At 24.3% G+C, this 20,837-nt stretch overlaps 8 protein-coding genes across 8 annotated transcripts; 3 read left to right on the top strand and 5 right to left on the bottom strand. All coding sequences in view use genetic code 6, as the record gives it.

The window, feature by feature from the left end:
* Nucleotides 1-282: 282 nt before the first annotated feature.
* TTHERM_01018450 (SIR2 family transcriptional regulator) lies at nt 283-1,440 on the top strand (the record flags this gene model as incomplete). Its single annotated transcript, XM_001010292.1, has 1 exon — nt 283-1,440. The coding sequence occupies one exon, from the start codon at nt 283-285 to the stop codon at nt 1,438-1,440; it is 1,158 nt and encodes a 385-aa protein (XP_001010292.1).
* Nucleotides 1,441-2,240: 800 nt separating this feature from the next.
* Nucleotides 2,241-3,578, bottom strand: TTHERM_01018440 (kinase domain protein; the record flags this gene model as incomplete). The annotated part of the gene is made up of 1 exon (XM_001010291.3): nt 2,241-3,578. The coding sequence occupies one exon, from the start codon at nt 3,576-3,578 to the stop codon at nt 2,241-2,243; it is 1,338 nt and encodes a 445-aa protein (XP_001010291.2).
* Nucleotides 3,579-3,895: 317 nt separating this feature from the next.
* On the top strand, nt 3,896-4,273 carry TTHERM_01018430 (hypothetical protein; the record flags this gene model as incomplete). Its single annotated transcript, XM_001010290.3, has 1 exon — nt 3,896-4,273. One exon carries the CDS (start codon nt 3,896-3,898, stop codon nt 4,271-4,273), a length of 378 nt encoding a protein of 125 aa, XP_001010290.1.
* Nucleotides 4,274-4,458: 185 nt separating this feature from the next.
* TTHERM_01018420 (SIR2 family transcriptional regulator) lies at nt 4,459-5,610 on the top strand (the record flags this gene model as incomplete). Its single annotated transcript, XM_001010289.1, has 1 exon — nt 4,459-5,610. The coding sequence occupies one exon, from the start codon at nt 4,459-4,461 to the stop codon at nt 5,608-5,610; it is 1,152 nt and encodes a 383-aa protein (XP_001010289.1).
* A 1,040-nt stretch (nt 5,611-6,650) lies between these two features.
* TTHERM_01018410 (thioredoxin) lies at nt 6,651-8,187 on the bottom strand (the record flags this gene model as incomplete). The annotated part of the gene is made up of 3 exons (XM_001010288.4): nt 6,651-7,697; nt 7,839-7,937; nt 8,008-8,187. The coding sequence occupies 3 exons, from the start codon at nt 8,185-8,187 to the stop codon at nt 6,651-6,653; spliced, it is 1,326 nt and encodes a 441-aa protein (XP_001010288.4).
* A 1,720-nt stretch (nt 8,188-9,907) lies between these two features.
* TTHERM_01018400 (Serine/Threonine kinase domain protein) lies at nt 9,908-17,654 on the bottom strand (the record flags this gene model as incomplete). Its single annotated transcript, XM_001010287.2, has 8 exons — nt 9,908-11,206; nt 11,411-11,552; nt 12,688-12,934; nt 13,890-14,000; nt 14,914-15,076; nt 15,599-15,711; nt 16,031-16,378; nt 17,447-17,654. 8 exons carry the CDS (start codon nt 17,652-17,654, stop codon nt 9,908-9,910), a joined length of 2,631 nt encoding a protein of 876 aa, XP_001010287.2.
* A 115-nt stretch (nt 17,655-17,769) lies between these two features.
* On the bottom strand, nt 17,770-18,219 carry TTHERM_001018371 (transmembrane protein, putative; the record flags this gene model as incomplete). Its single annotated transcript, XM_012796158.1, has 1 exon — nt 17,770-18,219. One exon carries the CDS (start codon nt 18,217-18,219, stop codon nt 17,770-17,772), a length of 450 nt encoding a protein of 149 aa, XP_012651612.1.
* An 835-nt stretch (nt 18,220-19,054) lies between these two features.
* TTHERM_01018370 (hypothetical protein) lies at nt 19,055-20,398 on the bottom strand (the record flags this gene model as incomplete). The annotated part of the gene is made up of 4 exons (XM_001010284.1): nt 19,055-19,163; nt 19,491-19,543; nt 19,957-20,148; nt 20,270-20,398. 4 exons carry the CDS (start codon nt 20,396-20,398, stop codon nt 19,055-19,057), a joined length of 483 nt encoding a protein of 160 aa, XP_001010284.1.
* Nucleotides 20,399-20,837: the final 439 nt, after the last annotated feature.

Here is a 20,837-nt window from a genome sequence, read left to right as displayed (position 1 = left end):
AACCTTAAATTTGTCTATTTTAATCTCTATGTAAAAATGATTCAGTTACTTATTGTTTTTATATATTTTTATATGCATTTTTCTATCAAGATTTTAATAGAACTTGATAGCGCATAATTTCTAAGCCTCTTTTCTATATAATCTGCCAAAATCTTTAAACAGATTTTACAAAGCAGGTCAATTTTATAATTAAATAACTTCAAATAAAAAAAATAAGAACTAAATAAATAAATTAGAATTAAATAACGAAATTATCTTTCAAAGTAAAAATATCAAATTAAAATGGATACTGCACACAAAACAGAAGATGAAAAAAAGGAATACTTCGATGCTCCTGATGTTTTAGAATAAAAGGTTACTCTTTTAGCTGAAATGATTAAAACTTCAAAGCACTTTGTAGCTTTCACAGGAGCAGGAATTTCTACTTCTACAGGAATTCCTGATTTTAGAAGTGGAATTAACACTGTTCTTCCTACTGGACCAGGAGCTTGGGAGAAATTAGCCTAAAAAGTTGATAATAAGCATAAAAATATCAAGACTAGCATGTTGAAAGCTATTCCTTCACCCACACATATGGCTTTGGTTTAGTTACAAAAAATAGGTTATTTGAAATTCCTTATTAGCTAAAATGTAGACGGATTGCACAGAAGAAGTGGTTTCTCACCCTAACACTTAGCTGAATTGCATGGCAATACAAATCTTGAAAAATGTAAAAAATGTGGCAAAGAATACTTGAGAGATTTTAGAGTTAGAAATGCATAGAAAGTTCATGATCACAAAACAGGTAGAAAGTGCAGCGATTAAAAATGCAAAGGAGATCTTTATGACTCTATTATAAATTTTGGTGAAAATTTACCTGAAAAAGATTTAAATGAAGGATTTGCTTAATCAAAAAAATCTGATTTGCATTTGGTTTTAGGAAGTAGTTTAAGAGTAACACCTGCTGCAGACATGCCTGCCACCACTGCAGAAAAAGGTCAAAAATTAGTTATAATAAACTTGCAAAAAACTCCTTTAGACTCAGTAGCTACTCTCAGAATAAATGCTATGTGTGATGATGTTATGAAAATGGTTATGAAAAAACTTGGATTAGATATACCAGAATTCACTCTTGAAAGAAGAGTTGTCTTAGAAAAAACAGGTATGAATGCCTTAACAGTTTCAAGCTAAGACTCGGACGATTCCCCCTATGATTTGTTTAAATAAATTAAAGTAGATTACGGCAAAATACATCCTGAATAAACTTTACTTAAGGCTCCATTCAATATCATACCAAAAAATAAAACATTCTCTCTAAATTTAAGCTTTTATGGACACTATGGCGAGCAAGATTTTAACTTAAATATCGATATGGCTGCTCTCTCCATTAATAAAAAAGTGAAATATTTAATACAATATTCACCAAAAGAATAAAAATGGATTAGTTGCAAAGAAATATGAAAATAAAAAATATATAAAAAATGAATTAATTAATTAATTAAAATACTGCTTTATATTACATAAGTATTAATTACTATTATATAAAACCACTTTTCTTATAATGATTTAATTAGTTACTTATTAATTTAGATTAACATAAATTTTTATAATTAAATTCTTCAAACTTCTACTTTATTTACTTTTTTGAAAAAATAATAGTAAAATTGATAACTAATTCAACAACGACTACAGAAAAAACATAAATTCCAAAATAATTAGAGGTTGTGAACAAAATAATTTTTTCATTAAAAGTAAGAATTAAAATAATATTTAGGATATTTCAAAGTAATATTTTTAAAATGTAATCCCTCAATAAAAAATCTAAAGAGGATTTATTCCGATTTTCAAGATATTTTTCTTTTATTTTTACTCATACTATCATTTACTTTGTGTAGCTTTTGTGTATTTTTTTAGTAAAATAACCTATGTAAAAGCATTGATTTTTTGTGAAATATTTATGTAGTTTTTATGTAAACCTAATTTCAATGATAACAAAATTCAAATTAACAGCAAAGCAAAATTTAAAATCTTTAGCTAAACCTATAAAGACTTATTTTTGAAATTAGAATTATGTGCTTTTCTATATATTATTTATTATAATCTAATACACAGTAAAATGAAATACATAAAAACCTTGATAATATATTGAAAATATGTATAAAATTATATTCATGGTTATTTATTTTTACTAATATTAATAAAAATAAATAAAATAATTTTTTAGAAATCTCTAAAATATTCAGATGAATAAATTGATCAACTCATTTATATACAAGTGTATATTTTATCAATCTTTTGGCTTTTCTGAATATATTATTAAATTTATTTATCCCATAATGATAATATCCAATATCTATATATAAAGAAGTGAGAGAAACACACTTTGAAAGTCCTTCTCCTAGATTCTTAGAAATATTACCAAAATTATTATTATTTATTAGAATTAAATTTAATGAAGTGAGATTCACACACTTTGAAAGTCCTTATCCTATAGACTATAGACCTCTCTTAGTAATTAAATTTTCATTAACATTTAGACTTAAAGAATCAAGATGAATCCATTTTGAAAGTCCTTCCTCTAAATTCTTTACACCAGCGTCACAAAGTTAATTACTCTTAAGATTTAGGTGTAAAGAAGTTAGATTAACACACTTAAAAAGTTCTTTTAATAAATATTTTGCACCTTACTTTCCAATATGATTGCTGCTTAGATCTAGATTTAAATAAGTGAAATTAAAACACTTTGAAAGTTCTTCTCCATAAACCTTTGCTCCATTTTCATCAATCCTATTATTGCCCAAATGTAGATTTAAAGAAGTGAGATTAAAAAACTTTGAAAATCCTCCTCCTAAGGACATTCCACCATAATCACCAATCTAATTATCTAATAGAATTAGATTCAATGAAGTGAGAGTAACACACCTTGAAAGCTCTTCTATTAAATACTTTACACCATTTTGACCTATTCTATTAAAGCCTAGATTTAGATTTAAAGAAGTGAGATTAATACACTTTGAGAGTTTTTCTCCTAAATACTTTGCCCCAATATTATTAACACTATTGTTGATTAGATTTAGATTTAAAGAGGTCAGAGTAAAACATTTTCTAAGCCCTTCTCCTAAGTAGTTTAAACCATTATCACCAATATTATTGCAGTGAAAATTTAGATTTAAAGAAGTGAGAAAAACACACTTTTAAAGTTCTTCACTTAAATACTTTACACCATTCTCTCCAATACTATTCAAACTTAGATTTAGATTTAAAGAAGTGAGAAAAACACACTTTAAAATTCCTTCTGCTAAATACTTTAAACGATTATCACCAAACATATTTCCAAATAATTCTAGATGTAAAGAAGTGATAGTAGCACATTTTGAAAGTCCTTCTCCTAAATGCTTAGCACCAATCTCATCAATAGTGTTACCAACAAATTGCAAGCTGATTGAATCGATTTGATCATTATGTATTTCTTATAATTTTTAAATGAACCCATCAGCTTTAATTTAATTTACCATATCTATTGAAATCCGTTATTTGCTTTCCTCCATTTGATATTGATTATTCATTTAGTCTGAAATAGATTACTAATTCTAAATCATTTTTTTTTCCCTTATTCCCTTTTTTTTTACATTTTTTTATTTCTTTATTTATTTGCCTTTCTATATATTTGTATTAAAAGAAATATCAATTACCTTTAGCTAAACCCGCTCAAATCATTCTAATAGATAGATATATTACAATAATAAATTTAGAGCAATAAGCTATTGAATTAAAAGGCTTATTAGAGCCCAAGACTTTATAAATAAAGCAAGCATAAATAAATAAATCGATTCATCCAAATACAAGGAAGTAATAGAGGACAATTATAATTAAATTACAGAAGAATGCTTAGAAGAGTTTGTTGAAGAAGAAGAAGATGATGATGATCATCATCATCAAAACCATCAACACCATCATAGAAACTCTTAAAACTTGGAGATCAGGACATTAAACCAGAAGAGTATTCATTTAAGGTAAAATTGTTTCAGAGTTTGTTCTGATCCTTAAAATGAGGCTATAAGTGAAATCAGTCCAAGTAGAGGGAGAACATGGATGCGTATCTTTTAAAAACCCAGTTAAAACTGATCTTATACTTGATTTATATGAAAACAGTTATCTAAATGTATTGAAAACTTTACAAAATGAGTTTATGTTTTGTTCATTATAAAATAACTGGTTAAATTTTAATAACCCAAAATATCCTCTACCACAAAATAATTAAAGTAGAAATCAAAATTTAAGTAGAAACTCTTGAATAATTTTTCTATATAATAATTCAGAAATAATAAGAAATAAAAGAATTGATATTAAATATTAAAAGTCAAACAGACTTAATTAGGTTCATATAAAAGATAATTAAAAAAATTAATAATAATAATAAATAATATAAAAGAAATCTTTACAATCTACAAATATTATACAACATTACTATATATCCAAATGAATACAGCTCATAAAACAGACGATGAAAAAAAGGAATTCTTTGATTCACCTAAAGAATTAGAAGAAAAAGTAAATATTTTAGTTGATATGATAAAACGTTCTGAGCACTTTGTTGCTTTTACAGGTGCAGGTATTTCTACTTCTACTGGAATTCCAGATTTTAGAAGTGGTATCAATACAGTACTTCCAACTGGTCCAGGTGCATGGGAAAAATTAGCTTAAAAGACAGGCAGCTCTAAAAGTAATGTAAAAGTAAGCATGTCTAAGGCAATACCATCTCCTACTCATATGTCTCTTGTTGAATTACAGAGATAAGGATATCTTAAATTTTTGATAAGTTAGAATGTAGATGGTTTACACAGAAGAAGTGGATTTTCTACTTACCACTTAGCCGAATTGCATGGCAACACAAATCTAGAAAAATGCTAGAAGTGTGGCAAAGAATACATGAGAGATTTTAGAGTCAGAACAGCCCAATAAGTACATGATCATAAAACTGGTAGAAAGTGTGATAATTAATAATGTAACGGAGATCTATATGACTCTATTATAAATTTTGGTGAAAACCTCCCTGAAAAAGACTAAGATGATGGATTCGTTCATTCTTAGTTGGCTGATTTGCATTTAGTTTTAGGAAGCAGTTTAAGAGTAACTCCTGCAGCTGATATGCCTGAAACTACAGCAAAATTAGGAAAAAATTTAGTTATTGTTAATTTGTAAAAGACTCCTCTTGATTCTTTAGCTACTCTCAGAATAAATGCCATGTGTGATGATGTTATGAAAATGGTTATGAAAAAGCTTAAAATAGAAATCCCAGAATTTATCTTAGAAAGAAGGATAGTCCTTTAAAAGGGAGATAAAAACAGTTTACTTGTTTCTGCAGAAGATTCAAATGAAAGTCCTTATGAAATATATAAAAAAGTTACAATTGAATATGGAAAAGCAAACGAAGCTAAATAAAAAGCTCCTTTCAATTTCACCCCCAAGCAAAACCAATTCACAGTGAGTTTAGGTTTCTATGAACATTATGGAGAGTAAGAATTCAAATTAGATGTTGATATGATAGCTTTACCACTCAATAAAAAAGTGGTTTACTAAATATAATATTAAGTTAGTCTCTAAAAATGGATAAGCTGCAAACAAATATGAAATTCATAAAGCCATCATTCATATAATATAATAATTTGATAAACAATTCACTTCTATATTAAAATAAATACTTCTAAAAACTAAAATTATAAATTAAATATTGTAAATTTAATGAATATTTCATTTATTCATTGATAATTTGTATTAATTAATTAAAAAGGTTTGTTTCATTTAATAATTATGATTAATATAGATAGATAAATTCATATTAAAATAAACATAAATAGTTAAAAAAACAACAATTTCAAAAAATATATAAATCTTTTATTCTATCATTTATAATTCTAATAGATGATTTTATTTTGATTAAAAATATGTAAAAAAATTCCAATAAGTCTTTCAAAAGTTAATAGCAAGCATACTTGTAATTTTTCTATTTGTTTTGAAATTTAAATTTTTAAAATAAACAAAATAAAACAATAATACTTACCATAATTTTATTGACTTAAAATATAAAAAAGCAAACAAACCAAAATAAATTAACATAAAAAGATGATTTTCAACAAAATTTATTTAAGGGAGATATTTAGAAATAATATTTTGTTTGATTTTATCATCTTAGAAAAGTTAATTATTAATAGATGGATATAGGTATTAAAAATGCATTTTTTATATTTAGTAAAATCAATGTAAACTTTTTGTATAATTATTAGTAAAATCAAAATAAATTTTTTGTGTAATTTTTAATAAAATTTGTTTTTCTTTGAATTAGAATAATAAAGTAGTTTATTTTGACAAAGTATTTTTATTTATTAATATTTAGGATCTTTTTAAATATAAAATCAGCATCTTATTTAAGTTTTAATCAAAAACCATTTATTGAAGTAAAATATCAATTTTAAATTATTTTTGTATAAAATTAAAACTTAAATTAATAATTAAAAAAATTAGTTTGATATGATTTAATTATATTATAAATTTATTTAATTTAATTTGATTTGATTTTATGAAAATCGTTTTTATATTTTTGAGTAAAAAGTGAGCGAATATTGATTAATATGTATGTATTCAAATACTAATTTTTTTGATAAATATTTATTTCAATTACTTTTTCCTAATTAATCATGTGAGATGAGTAATGAAGCTGGAGATTTTTATCTTGAAAAGAATTTGAAGAAAATGTAGCCAATGCAGACACCTACGGCTATAAAAATTATTGAATGCATAATGTTAAATGATTTTTCAACTGGTAATGCATTTTTGTTAGGCTTTTTTTGTTAGTCTGGCTTAACTTATTGCTAGTTTTGTTGTTACTATTATTGTCCTTCGTTTTCCTTATCTTGAGAGCCTGACTTTAGAGACTTTACTTCTGCTTGTAATTTTTAGATTTCAGAGTGAAGAGATTATGCAACTTCTTTTTAATGCTTGAGATATTATTCGACTATATCAACTTTTTAAATTGTATAATCCAAGTTAACTTTGAGTTAATGGACTAGTGATTGGATTTAAGGCACTTGCTGAATTTAATGCTAAATGCTTCTAGTTTATTATAAAACTTGATTAATTTAGTTCATAATAGCTGAATCGTTAGCCTAATTATTCTAATTTTAATTTTAAGCTTATTCTTATTGATTACTCTAAGCATTAATTCTGTTTTATTCTTCTTGTAATTTTCTAATTCTTTCTTCTTCAATCTCTCTTAATTTTTGCTCAGCTTCTAACCTAATTCGTTCTTCTTATTATCTTCTTAATCTGTCTTCTTCTTCTTATCTTTGTAGTAACAAAAGCTATTCTCTGTGCTATCTTTCAATTGCTTCTTCATGTTGTCTAATCAATTCTTCCTATTCTTTTAACTTTTATTCTTCTTCATTTAATTATTGAGCTTTTGCTTAATCATCATTTGCTTCCTATGGGTTTTCCTAAACTGGCTTAGGAGCATGTGTTTCAATAAAATCTCTAAAATCTTCAAATTTTCTCCATCCTTAATACTAATGAGTTGGTCTCTTATTTCCTGCTTTATAGAGTAAAACAGTGGGATATTGTCTAACATCATTAGCAATACAAAGTCTTTAATGATCATCGCAATTTATTTTAGCTATTTTCACATCTTTACGAGTTTCTTAGGTTTCCTCATAATGGCTAAACAGCTATTTATTTTGTTAGTTAGATTAATTAGCTTCGAATTAAAAATTAACTCCTCAATTCCAAAAAATAATCAAAATTGATTAAAATGAGAAAAATGAGAAAAAATCCCTCTCAAAAAGAAAAAAATAATATTTAGCATTTACTTTGTTCCATTCACCAGCCATTTATTAACAATAACCGCACCAAGGAGTAAAGAATTCTACAAAATAATGATTATCTTTTCCAACAAGTTAATCAAATAACTATTTATATTAAAAAATATGATTAAACCTTTTAACATTACCATAGATGAAACAATTGATAAATATTTACTTCAGGATTCAATGAAGTAGCCTTAACATCATGAAACCATTATCTACCTGATACAGATACTATTGCTAATACTAAACAAAATACTATTATTTTATTCATATTCCTATTTGTAAATATATTTAATTTTTAAAGTTTTTTTAGAAAGTTTAATTAAAATAGTATGAATATGTTTATATGCATTTATTTATTTACTTATCAATATAATTATATATGTATCTTTAAACATCTCAAAATAATTTAATAAATATATAAACAAATACTTATATCTCTCCAAATGTTTGAAAATTGAAGATATCAATCAATCTTAACAAATTCCGTCAAATTTCAAACGAAAAATCACAACTAACTTCTAAAAGACAGACAAATACATATTAGTAAATAAATAAATAATTAAAATTAATACAAAATAAATTGAAAACTTTTAAATATATTAATTAAATATTTGATGAAACATCAAAGAATTTATAATAAACAAAGTTGTTAAATATTAATTATACCTTTTTTAAAAATAATCAATTTGCGTTTTAAAAATTTAACATTCTCAAATACTTTTTGCAAATTTTTTTTTTGCTTCTAAAGTATAATCTCAATTTAATATTTATTTATTATAATTTATTTTATACCATAATAGATATATTTATTCAATATAAATTATTTATTGATAATTTTTTTTGTAAATTTTCCTTTCTTAAACAGGGATAAGATGGGGTAGGGGTTGGTTTTAATAAATGATGATTATAGTATATAAAAAACGTATTTAAACAAAATTCAGTCAGTATACTAATTAGCTTTGAAATATCTTTTATCAAATAAAATTAAGCAGGATATAAGGCCTTATATTATCAAAAAATGATTTCAATATAATTAATTTGTTAAATATATTTAATTAATGAATACCAAAGAAAATTGGCTTAAAATATTTAAAAACTTAAACCATCATTAGCCATATATTTTAAATAAATAATTTAGTAAATATTTTAAAGAAATATAATATACACACATACAAACATTTTTTTTCCAGATATGAATCTAAAGTATATTATTTGATTTATTATGCAAATAGTTCAAAATTATTTAAAAAAAATATAAAGAGGTGAAATTATTTTAACAAATTTAATAAAAATAAAAATGGCATTAAAGTAATATTAAAAAGAGCATTGAAAAAATTAATAGATATTTATTTGATAGAGAGATATATAAATAAGAAGGATAAAGGAATACTTACATAGATAGATTTTATTTATTTATTTATTTAATTTGTTATCTAAATTATAGTTTGAGATAATTTAACATGGTTTAATGTTTGTTTTTTAATATGAATAAATTAAAATTGTATGAGATCTTTATCTTAATTTAGTATGTTTTATATTTTTTATTTATAAGGTGGATAAGGTGGATTATGGTTATTAGTTTATTTTATATATTTATTTATTTATATATATAATTATATTTATTATTCTATGTTCGATTGTTAGAATATTTGTTTATGTGTATGTGTGTTTGGTTTTTTTACAGATGTTTCTAATGATTTATGTTTAAAAAGATTTATTTTAAAATAGATAATTGAAGATCAACTAGTTAGAACCTGTACTTGCTTGCTTACTTACTTATTTATTTATTTGGCTAATGATTTGTTTACTGGTGGGATAGATACCTTCTTTTGTAAAGAGATTAAATCAAGTTATTCATACTAGTTTGAGTTTTAAAAGAATATTTTGTTTGTTTGTTTGTTTTAGGGTAGAAGAGCTATCAATAAAATGCTAGTCCTTCTCTATGTTTGTTTTTAGTAATATTTTTATCAATGTTAAATTATCTTCATATTTATTTAGATGGTTTTAATATTTGCTGATAATTTTGAATGTCTTCTTGAAGTGTCAGTTAGTTTCGATTGCTTGTTCTTTCATTCTTTGATGTTGATTTCTACTCTTGGGTTTGCACTGGAATTAACATTTTTACTGTTGCTGAATTTGCTTTGTGGGTTAATTAATCTATTTATTGTTGGTACGCAGAGCTTTGAGAGAGCCTCAATGCCGCTTGTGAATGAGCAATAAGATTGGTTAATTTATTAGTTTTTATTGGAGTTTTCTTTGCATCTAAGCAGATTGATTTCATTTATCAAGGCTTCTTGATTTTCTTGCATTTTTTTAAAATCTTCAGAATTTTAAATGTCACAAGAAAAGCTTCTTTGGGTTTGGCTGTTCAAATTGCTTCTTTAGAATGAAAAAACGAATCTCTTTTTAAAAGATTTGAATGCATTTTTGATGAATGACATGCTGCTTTCGTTAGAAGCAGTTTTACTATTGCTTTTTCTTTTGCTTTTTGAGTCGTTGTTATTTGAAACGAAATCAGAGACAGAATAATTTTCAGATTCTTCATCGTTCCAGTATAAGTTTTGTTTGGATTTAGAATTTCTATTACGACTGTTTGAGAAACTTTAGTTTTTAGGACTCAAAGAAGAAGATAAGGAAGAAGATGAAGAAGAAGATGTTGTCATATTTTAATTGTCTAGTTGCTACTGTGATGAATCTTCTAACAAATTTTAAGTGCTTGATTAATTTGATTTTTTTTTCCAGTTAGTAGAACGGTTTTTTAATGAGTCAAATTATGGCAATTTGCAAATACTTTAATTTTTAGTTTGCTCTTTACTAACTTTATTTTATTCATTTTTATTAACAAGATTATTTGAACTTGAGTCAGTATCTGCGTGATTTGAAAAGCAGTCTTCCTTACTAAATATCATAGTAAATTTTTTCTTTCTTTTTCTCTAGAATTATTCTTCATTGTATTATTCATCATTTTCTTCTTCTTATTCTTCATGATTTTCCAATTCGGTGAATTAGTGGCCATTTAACGTTTATTGATTATTTAGTAAGCTCTGGTAATCAAATTAGTTGCAAAGTTAGATGCAAATGCTACTAACAGCTCTAGGACGCTCATTGCTAAATTTAGTTAAATTTTTATTCTTTTTGGAGTTATTTACAATGAGTCTGTCTATGTTTTGGCTTAATTATTTTCTACATAAATTTGCATTAGCAGGAGTAGTGCTTACCCCTTCATTTCTTTCTTCTTCAATTTCAATAAAGGGTTGGATTTATTAAATATCGATAATGGGAATTTTAACAGGTGAGGCACATTCATTAGTCATAGAAGAAAAGCTGCTGCTTACTCTAGCTCTTGTGATAAAAGGATGCTTTAAAGCCTGTTTTATTAATTAAATAAGTGATTAAATTATAAAATCGATAGTAATAGAGTGTTTTTAGCAACTATAATCACATTTTTTGTACTATCTCTAATGAAATTAGACTCAAATTATTTAAATTTGTCTAGATTTATGCAATTTAGTATGGCCAAATTTATTTTTGTTTAATAAATAAATTAAAATATTAATTAATTAAATAAATACCTCTTCTGGTTTTATTCTTTATGTTGAATCAACAGTCAAGCACTTTGAAATCAAATCCTTCGCCTCAGAGGAGATGTCTTACCAAACTGGGTCATCAAAGTTGTACTTTCCTTAGCAAATTAACTTGACAAGGTCATGAACACTAATTAAATTTAAAAAGAAATATTTAGCAAAATATTTAAATGAAAAGTGAAAATGCGCAATAAATTGGCTATTAAGTCTTGAAAATTATAATAAATGGTTATCTATTAATTGATAATAAGTATCAATCAATAAATATTAAAGAGTAATTAAAAGCTAAATATTTGTGAGATTGATATATAATTTTGTTATAAATGTATAATCACCTAAAATAACAATTAAAATGCTTGTTAATTAAAATAAATTAAAATATAACCAATTATTTATGTAAGATTGGTTCTATAATTGCTTTGTACTTAATTGAAATAAAATAATCTTGCAAGCATCATTTATGAGTTTAAATGATGATTAAGTAATTTGTGCTTTGATTATTGTAGAGTGAGAGAAAAAGAAATAAATGGTTTAGTTGATAAAATTATGTCATTTCTGATAAGCTATAGTATATTTTCTTTTATTAAAGGAAGAAAAGCAATGATTGATTGATTTATTAATTAATAATGTTATACGATCATACTTTTGACAATTATAATTAAATACTTTGCCTTTTTCAATTTTGTAAAAGAATAAATATTAATTGGAATTATTTCTTATCAAATCCTAATCTCAGATTTTTTTTATTAAACAAAAAAAAGTAAACAAAGTCTGTTTTTTTTTCTTTTTCTATTTTCGTTTTCTTATTTGGAAATTATTAAGAATTTGACTTACACTCTTATTTTTTTTGGATATTAAGCCTTATTAAAAAAAATTCAAATTGAATTTATCATTTGATTGGTTAAGTAATAAACGATTTAATAATTCCCAGATAGATAGATATATGTTAAGCAAATAATACATCAGAAATGTAATTTTTTTTTTTTTTTATACGCATTGAAATTGTAAAAAATATTATTCTAAAATCAATAGAAAAGGAAAAAAAATAATATTATTAGAGATAAAATTGAAGTTGCTTTTAAAATGGAAGATTTAGCTGTTTTTTTCCAACATTCTTTTATTTTTATTCTCAAAATGATAAAAAATTCTGAAATTATTTTAATGTTTTTTGTTGTGTTACATAGCAATTTATTGTAAATTGTTGTGGATTGCGATTTAAATTAGTTTTAATGTAGATTAAAATAAATTTTAAAGTAGTTAATTACTATTCTGCTTAGAAAGGTTCTCTACCGGAGAGCATAGTAAATAAGATACAGCCAGCACTCCACATGTCAATTGTTTCGTCATAGCAAATTTCTTCATTGAATACTTCGGGAGCAGAAAAAGCCATTGTGCCAGTATAGGTACACATCTTGATGCTCTAGTGAATGATGCTTTCTCCTCCTTGATAGTTCTTGTAGTGATCACTGAATTTGGAAACATTAAAATCAGTAATTTTAACTTCAGTGCCATCTAAATATAAAAGAAAAATGATTAATATTTATTTATTAATAAGAGAAAATTCTTCAACTAAAAAGTGGCAATCAAAATTAATCTTAAGACAAAAGAGGATTTTGTAAAAATAGTCAAAATTAAATAAATCATTTAGATGTGAAAAATCAAAAAAATGATAAAGAAATTTTTATAAAAATCTAGATTTAAGACTATTAAAAATAATCTATATATATATTAAAATATGAATGTAGTCATCTAAATTTATTAAATTAATCTTCAAATCATAGTAAGTAAGTAGTATTTATTTATAATTTAGATATATTTATCGGAAAAAATTGGAACGATCAAAGTGAGAAGAAATAATAAAGAAAAATTGGTTTCGTTCAATTAAAATGTAAGATAAAGTTAGTAAGTTTTTTTGCAACCACTGAAATCTATTGCTATTTAATTGTTAGCATTACTTTTATAGCTGAAAGTTTTTATATTTGTTTTTGTTAATTAATTGGTATTCATCGGAGATTAATTTGATGATTGTGGAAAAGCAATGGTAAATTGTTTTTAGATATTATTTATTCTTATTAAGATTTTACATCAAAAAAGGAGATTGAAATGTAATTTAAAATTATCTTTGCAAAAATTGGAACAAAAATTTTTTTTCCCCCTTTTTTTGCTAATAAACAAAATTGTATTTTGAATTAGAAAGATTTTTTTTTGGTGGTGAATAGTAAGAATATTTTAATTGAAATGAAAGCACAATTAATTAAATAAAAATTACATTAATTAAATTGAATTGAAATTTATGTTAAACTGGGTTGGATTATTTTAAATTTTTATGTTGAAATTGGTTTTTGAAATAATCATTCATTAAGTTGAAGAATATCTTTGCATATTTTTATATTTAAATATATGATGCCATTTCCAAAACAAAGAAACAAACAAATTAATAAAAGAAATTAGAAATTTAATAATCTACCACTGTTGCAGAGGATGTTGTTGGGTTTCAAGTCGCGGTGACAGCAATAGTTTTAGTGCATGTAAGCAATAGCATCGAGGATTTGAGAAAATATTTTACTGGCAACTAGTTCTATTTATTATAAAAATATTTTATGGTTAAAAAAATATTTACATTATTAAAAAATAAATGAATAAATCTTTTAAAAATTTAAAAGAGAAATTAATTAGTGTGTTTGCGGAGAGTTGATTAAATATTTAATGGAAGATTTTGAGTAAATTCAGATAAGTATAAATTAATTAACAAAGACAAGGATGAAATTTAATTATGGCAAAGTAATAATTATGTTTGTGGTAAAAATAAATGATTTGCGCTACTATTTTTTAATCTTAAATTTTATTGCTTTTTTTTGCTTTTTTGCTTATTCAGTTTAATAATTAATATATCTGTTGGCTGGCTATTATCAATAAAAGGAGATTTGAAGAAAAATTTATATTTTTTTACAGTTTTAACTTATTGTTTATTCGTAGAATAACCCAATTTAATTTAAAAGTTAAACCAATTTTTCTTCAAATGAGCGAAGTCTTAAGTAAAATTGTAAACGTGTTTAGATAGATTTATCTATTTCTTTTAGAATCTTAGAGAGTAATCTAAATTGCTCAAATTGCGTCTTCAAATTGCTTATATTTATTCGATATTTTTCTCAAAGATGAAATTTGCTTCCCTTTTTTTTCTCTATCCTGTTAAAAAGTTTGAAATAATTTTAACTTAAGCTGCTTGACCTAGCCTTTTTCGCTTAACATCAAATATATCTTGTATTTTTAAAGTATCTTTATATCTTTGTCTATTTTTTTTCTACTTGATGTAATTAGCAGATTGGCCAACGTTATTCTTTTCTATAATTTTACTTTTTAAATTAGGCTCATTTTTGCAAACCCTTAATCTAGCTCATTTACATTTTCAAATTTTTTGCTTGCTTGAAAGCAAAATTCAATTTTTTTATCTTCATTTTTCTTCCGAATTAGTTTTAAAATATAATTTTTACCTGAATAATGGCCAAGCTCGTGAATGACTTCGAACATTTCCTTTCCATTTATGAGTTCCATAACTGAGTGAATTTTACCGCTGAGGTTGTCAATGTAGAGCTCATAGACTTTAACTATGTTGGGATGATTCAATTACTTTAAATGTAAGAACTCTTACTTAATCTTTGATTAAAAAAAACTGAGTTAATCATTGTAAAATTACTATCAAAAAAGCAAGTAAGCAAACACACAAGCAAGGATGAGAAAATATTAAATATAATTTTCAGGTAAATTCAAGTTGATTTAGAAATTGATTAAATTTATTTTTTAGTGATTTTCAAATGAAATTACATATTAATTATTAATGTATGTTTATATGCATGTATGCATGCATGTCCTCGAATAAGGAAATTTAAGAAAATTTGGAATAGTACAATAAATTATATTAATAATGAATGGTAAGATTATTTCTTTATCCATTCATTCATGCATGAAAGAAATAATACTTTAATAAATGAGCAGAAGAATTCTGCATTTATAATTAAAATAGAAAGAAGATTGATTGATTAACCTAAAAGTTAATCAAGGCTTGTTTAAAATACCAATTTCAAATTTATTCTATTTGCTTCCTCTTTCTTTTCTCATACATAATACATCTTACTCCTCTCTTGTTTTGTTTCACTCATTAATAAAATTTAATTTTACATTTTCAATGGTTTCCTCATCACGAGTTCTCACTGTCTTCACTGCGAACACTTATCCATCTGATTTACGGACTGCCTTCTTCACAAGTCCTACACAACCTTCTCCGAGAATTTCTATAATTTATAATTAGTATTATCATAAAAGTGTAAATTAAATTTCTTATATGGTCAAAATTAGACCATTATTAAAAAGTAAAAATTCGTCATGAAACAAATTTCCGACATAGATAAAATTGATTAATGATGTTAAATGGAGCTATTTGCAATGTCATTTTATAGATAATATTGATATAAGTGAGGATCCATTTATCAATTTGTTTTCGTGCAGAACAAAAAAATTAAGATAAATTTAGCATATTATTAAGTATGTGAGTAAGTTAATCAATTAAATTAAATTTAAAAAATGAATAAATGTTTGAATAGTATTAAATACCTTTGAGCTCATAGAAGTCGTTGAAGTTTCCAGAAATTTTAAATATTCCTTGTTCTCTGTCCCTCTCTATCTGGTCTTGGTCTTCAAATGACTGAAGTCTGATGAAGACTTACTTCCTTGGGTGAGTTTCTGTTTGGAAATGATTTGGTTTTGAGTGAGCAGGAGCAGCAAGTTGAGTAGAAGTCTCACAAGTGTTAAAGTCAGAAGAAAGGACCATAGAGGTTGAAATGATGTTCATAGAATTTGACTGTTCAGGCAATTGTAGTTGCTAATTTTGCTATAGAGTATCAACTAGATTTTCCATGCTGCAAGCTACGCTGTTATTCTTGCTATTACTAAAGAGACTGTCTATTGAAATTTAATTTAAAAATATTATTAGATAGTGAAATAAATATATAAGCTTGTTATTTATTTATAAAATGCGTCATAAATCAATTCAAAATAGCAAAACATCAATTTCATCAGACAAACCAGTTCTTATTCAATACAACAGATAGATAATTAGATAAATAGGGCTAAAAGTAATATATACTTCTACCTATTACTCTTTGCCTTAAAATTAATTATCCCTTTATAAAAATCTCGTAAATCTTTAATAGTGCTTTGTTTTAGCTTTTTTCTAAACAAATTCGCTTTTTTAGTTTGCATTTTTAATCCAGCAAATAAAGAAATGATCTTTCATTTATTTTGAGAAAATGCCTTTCAAGTATTTTTTAATTGCGAAAACAAAACTAAAGCAATTTTAATTAGATTTCTCACAAAATTTAAATCCAAATTAAATAAATTATTATTAATAAATTAATCAATGATTGAATGATCCATTCTTCCATATATCAAATAGTAAGTTTTTACAATAAATCATAGCAAAGAGCATGTATTGCTCGATGCTTTTCTAAGCAAATCCATTCATTTGTTTATTATTACACATTTCGCAGTTGCTGAAAAGCAATTAAATCAGCTGAAGATAAAAAGACTAATTTTAAATTTCACAAGACAATCAATCACATTATTAATTTAGTTAATTAGTAGAAATTTCATAACATATAATAATCACTCTATATTGATAAATGCTTTTTTTATAAAAATTTCTCAGTTACATTAAAAATTATATCCAACATCAATTAACTGACCAAATAATCAAACAGTATTTTACTATCGAATCATCATTAACAAACGAAAAAAATCAAAATTTAATTAGTTCGAGGTAGAAAATGGTAACCAATCTGCCAAAATGTTTATTAATTTATAGGTAAGAATGTAAAGGAAGGTTCCTATCAAGCAAGCAAGAAAATAAACAAACAAAAAAACAAATTGATTAATTAGATGAATTGATTTTTTGATTGATTGATTTATTAATATTTTTGTTAGTGTAAAAATTAAATTTAATTAAAAAAAAGGAATGGAATGGACTATTACTTTTAATTCTGTTTCTCATCTATTCTCTATTTTTCTTTTAAAAAGACTTGTTGCGCTTTTTATTTTCTAGCCTTGGCTCTACAATGAGAGAGGGCTGGATGTCTTCTTCAGAGTTAACTTTTTATGGGGTGATTTCAACGCTGTTGTCTGTTTAGCTAAATATGATAGAGCTGTTGTTCGGCTCCTAGCCTCCGCCTTCGGTTTCCATATTTTTTGTTTTGTATATTTGTTTGTTCTTTTGAGTGCGCTTGTTTCTTCTTGTATTTAATAACTCAATTTTATTTATTAAATCTTTTACAATCTAGGCTGAGAGTCTCTCTACCTCAGGTAAACTTATAGGATTATTAAATTTAATTGTTTGTATTAAGAAAAAATTATGATTTTTTGATATATCTTGATTTCTATTTATTCAAATTATTAATGTAATAGTAGATGAATTTTTTTCTTGCTTTTTTTATCAATTAATTTATTAATTATTATTTCATTTGCTTTCTTTATGTATTTATTAATGAATTAATGATTGATTGAACAGTGCCAATCTTAAATTTTTTCTTTGATCGCTTTTCTCCCCTTAATTATTTTTGATATTCAATCAATTAATTTTTTTTGATCGTATTCTAAGAAAAATAAATAAATTAAATAACAAGACAAAAAAAGGATATAAATAAATGTATTTATTTCTTTTGTATAATTAAAAATATTATGTACTAAAGTAATAATAAGTTCTATTAGCAAAGCATTTACATTTTACTAGGGGCTACAAAATAAATCATAAATAAAATACATAAGTTATCACTGAAAACATAACCAATATTTTAATTAAGAAAACCAATAACAAATTAAGCAAAACCTTCTAGCTATTAAACTGTCTATATATCAATTTTTCTTTGCCTCTAGCTCTATCATTTTTTCTATTTTTATTTTTATATTATTGCTTATCTTTTCTTGCTTCTTCTTTTTCAAAATATACGAGAAAAGGGAATTTACTCCAAATGCAACACTGTAAATGAAAAAGTTGTTTATATTGATATCACATATAGCAAATTTTGTTGTGAGAATCACTCTTTTAGTGATAATCTAGCAGGTTGAATTAAATTTCCATTTTAATATTTAAACTTAAAAATGAATGTATAAAAGAATGAGTGAAATATTGTAACAAAAAATCACCCGTCTTATTTAATAATATCTTAGGGGTCGCTCTAATTGATTGATATTTAATTAAATAATTTGTTTTACTATAGAGATTCGAATTGAGTAATTGTCATTTATTAAATCTACGAATGTAGAAATATTCGAGGAGAATTACGATATATTACTGATTTTTTCACTTTGTAAAATTAATTAGTATTTCTTCGAGCTTATTTATTGGTTGAAGGGTCAAACAAAATAACAAGCAAACAATCAAAAAAATAAATAAATAAACAATATCTAAATTTATACCTTTTTATCTTTCAGCCTATCAGTTTTAAATATATAATAAATACTCTCTTTCTTCTTTTCTCGCAAATAAACAAATTTTATTTAAAAAGGAAAGCAGTCAGTCCCCCCTATTTATTAAGCATTTAATCAACATTAATCAATATATAATTGTTATTGCCTTCTACTTTATCAAACGTCCCCTTCAATTAATTCTTATATTAATTGTTGAGGAGGGGCTTAATAATTTGCTTTTAATTTTTAAAAATAATTAGGTTTATTAATTAGCTTAAACCCCCCTCTAATTATAATGTAACCCCTCCAAAAAGAAAAAAAAATTTGAGATTCTCATTCTATTTCTCGCTTTTTAGAAACAAATATCTTTTTCGATGTAAGATTATTTTAATTACTTGGATATTTATATCAATTTAACTAGAAATCCTAATGTCAATTATATACAATAAATTTATGTTACGCTGTATTTTATGAAATATTTACTTATGGCTATCAAGCACTAATTTTAATGGCTTAAATTTAAATTGTATTTTTAATTTATTTGTCAGCTTGCTTTTGTTGCTCGCAAATATATTAAAAATCAACCAAATAAATAAATTTTCGTTCAAAATACTTGGTTAAAAAAGAGACTAATTGATTCTTCTTTAATTGCTATTTACATGCGGACTATTCAAAATAGCAAAAAATATAAATCAGTTTTTAATCTAAATCTTCTCCTTTAATAACAAAATCAAGCCAAATTTAATTCCTCAGATACAAATTTATCAAACCGTTAAATAAATCCTATTTCTAAATTCATCCAATTTTAAACCTCAATTATTCTAATGAACTTAATTCTTTATTGCAACAAGCAAGCAAATAACACTTGGTATTTCAAAAAATCAAATTTAAATTTCAAAACAAAATGCAAAATTGATTATAAAATGCAATTTTTATACACAATAAATACCATTTAAATTAAAATGGAATAATTAACATCTAAACTAAAATAGCCAAATAATCACTTTGAAAAATGAAATTAACTAAAAATCATCTCAAATCTAAGTAAAATCTTTTAAAATTCTAATAAATGAACATACTTAGCAAATACTCAAATAAATAGCAACTAATTCGCTAATCTAATCTAATTTTAAAAGAGAAGAAAAATTATATCCGAACAAAAAAAACCCTGATGTCTAAGTAAGTGCTTTAAAGGATTAGTTTAAAAATTAGAAATATTAAATGAAGCACCCAAACATATAAATTCTGATGATTTCTTAAAATAATACAGTCTATAATTATTCTTCTTTTGTAATGATTAGCATCTTGCCTTTATATGCGAAAGATATAATCGACATACATATAGAATTTTCTTAGCGAAACAGTGCTTTCTATTTTATTTTTAATTCTTACCAATTCTGAATCTTTCAAACACTATGCATTTTGCACATTTCTCGATAAATTTCTTTCTTCTTTGCAGACATTTACACTCATAACCAATAAGTTTCTCCTTGAGTCTTTTGTATTTTTGGGTATCCACATTTAGACCCACTATCAAATTTGTATTCCAAATCATAACATTTTTTCATAGTCAGGATCATTTTAAAATAATTCAGTACTGCTATCTATTTTGATTCCCAAAAATCACACATATACAAACAAACAAAAAAACACATACATTCACTTGCAAACAAATTATTCTATTAAAAATGATAAACAAAAGAGTTAAGTAATTAATTTACATCATTATTTTGTGCCCTAAATTTGCTTTTAAAAAATTCCTTCAAATATCACGTCACACTCACTTGCTTGAATCTCAAAAATACAAAATTTATTAAATAGGATTATTTTTTCTTCTACTATATTATCTTGAAATGGAAAACTCTAATTATTCATTCTATTTTCTTACAATTATTTAATAATATCATTATCTTTTGTAACGTTTCAAAGTAACTTAGTTAGCTCATCTATCAGTCATGTC

The sequence above is a fragment of the Tetrahymena thermophila genome, assembly GCF_000189635.1.
Source record: "Tetrahymena thermophila SB210 genomic scaffold scf_8254760, whole genome shotgun sequence".
NCBI classification, from domain to species: Eukaryota; Ciliophora; class Oligohymenophorea; order Hymenostomatida; family Tetrahymenidae; genus Tetrahymena; species Tetrahymena thermophila.
Note: the sequence above shows the minus strand (reverse complement) of the source record. Positions and strands in the feature narration are given on the sequence as shown.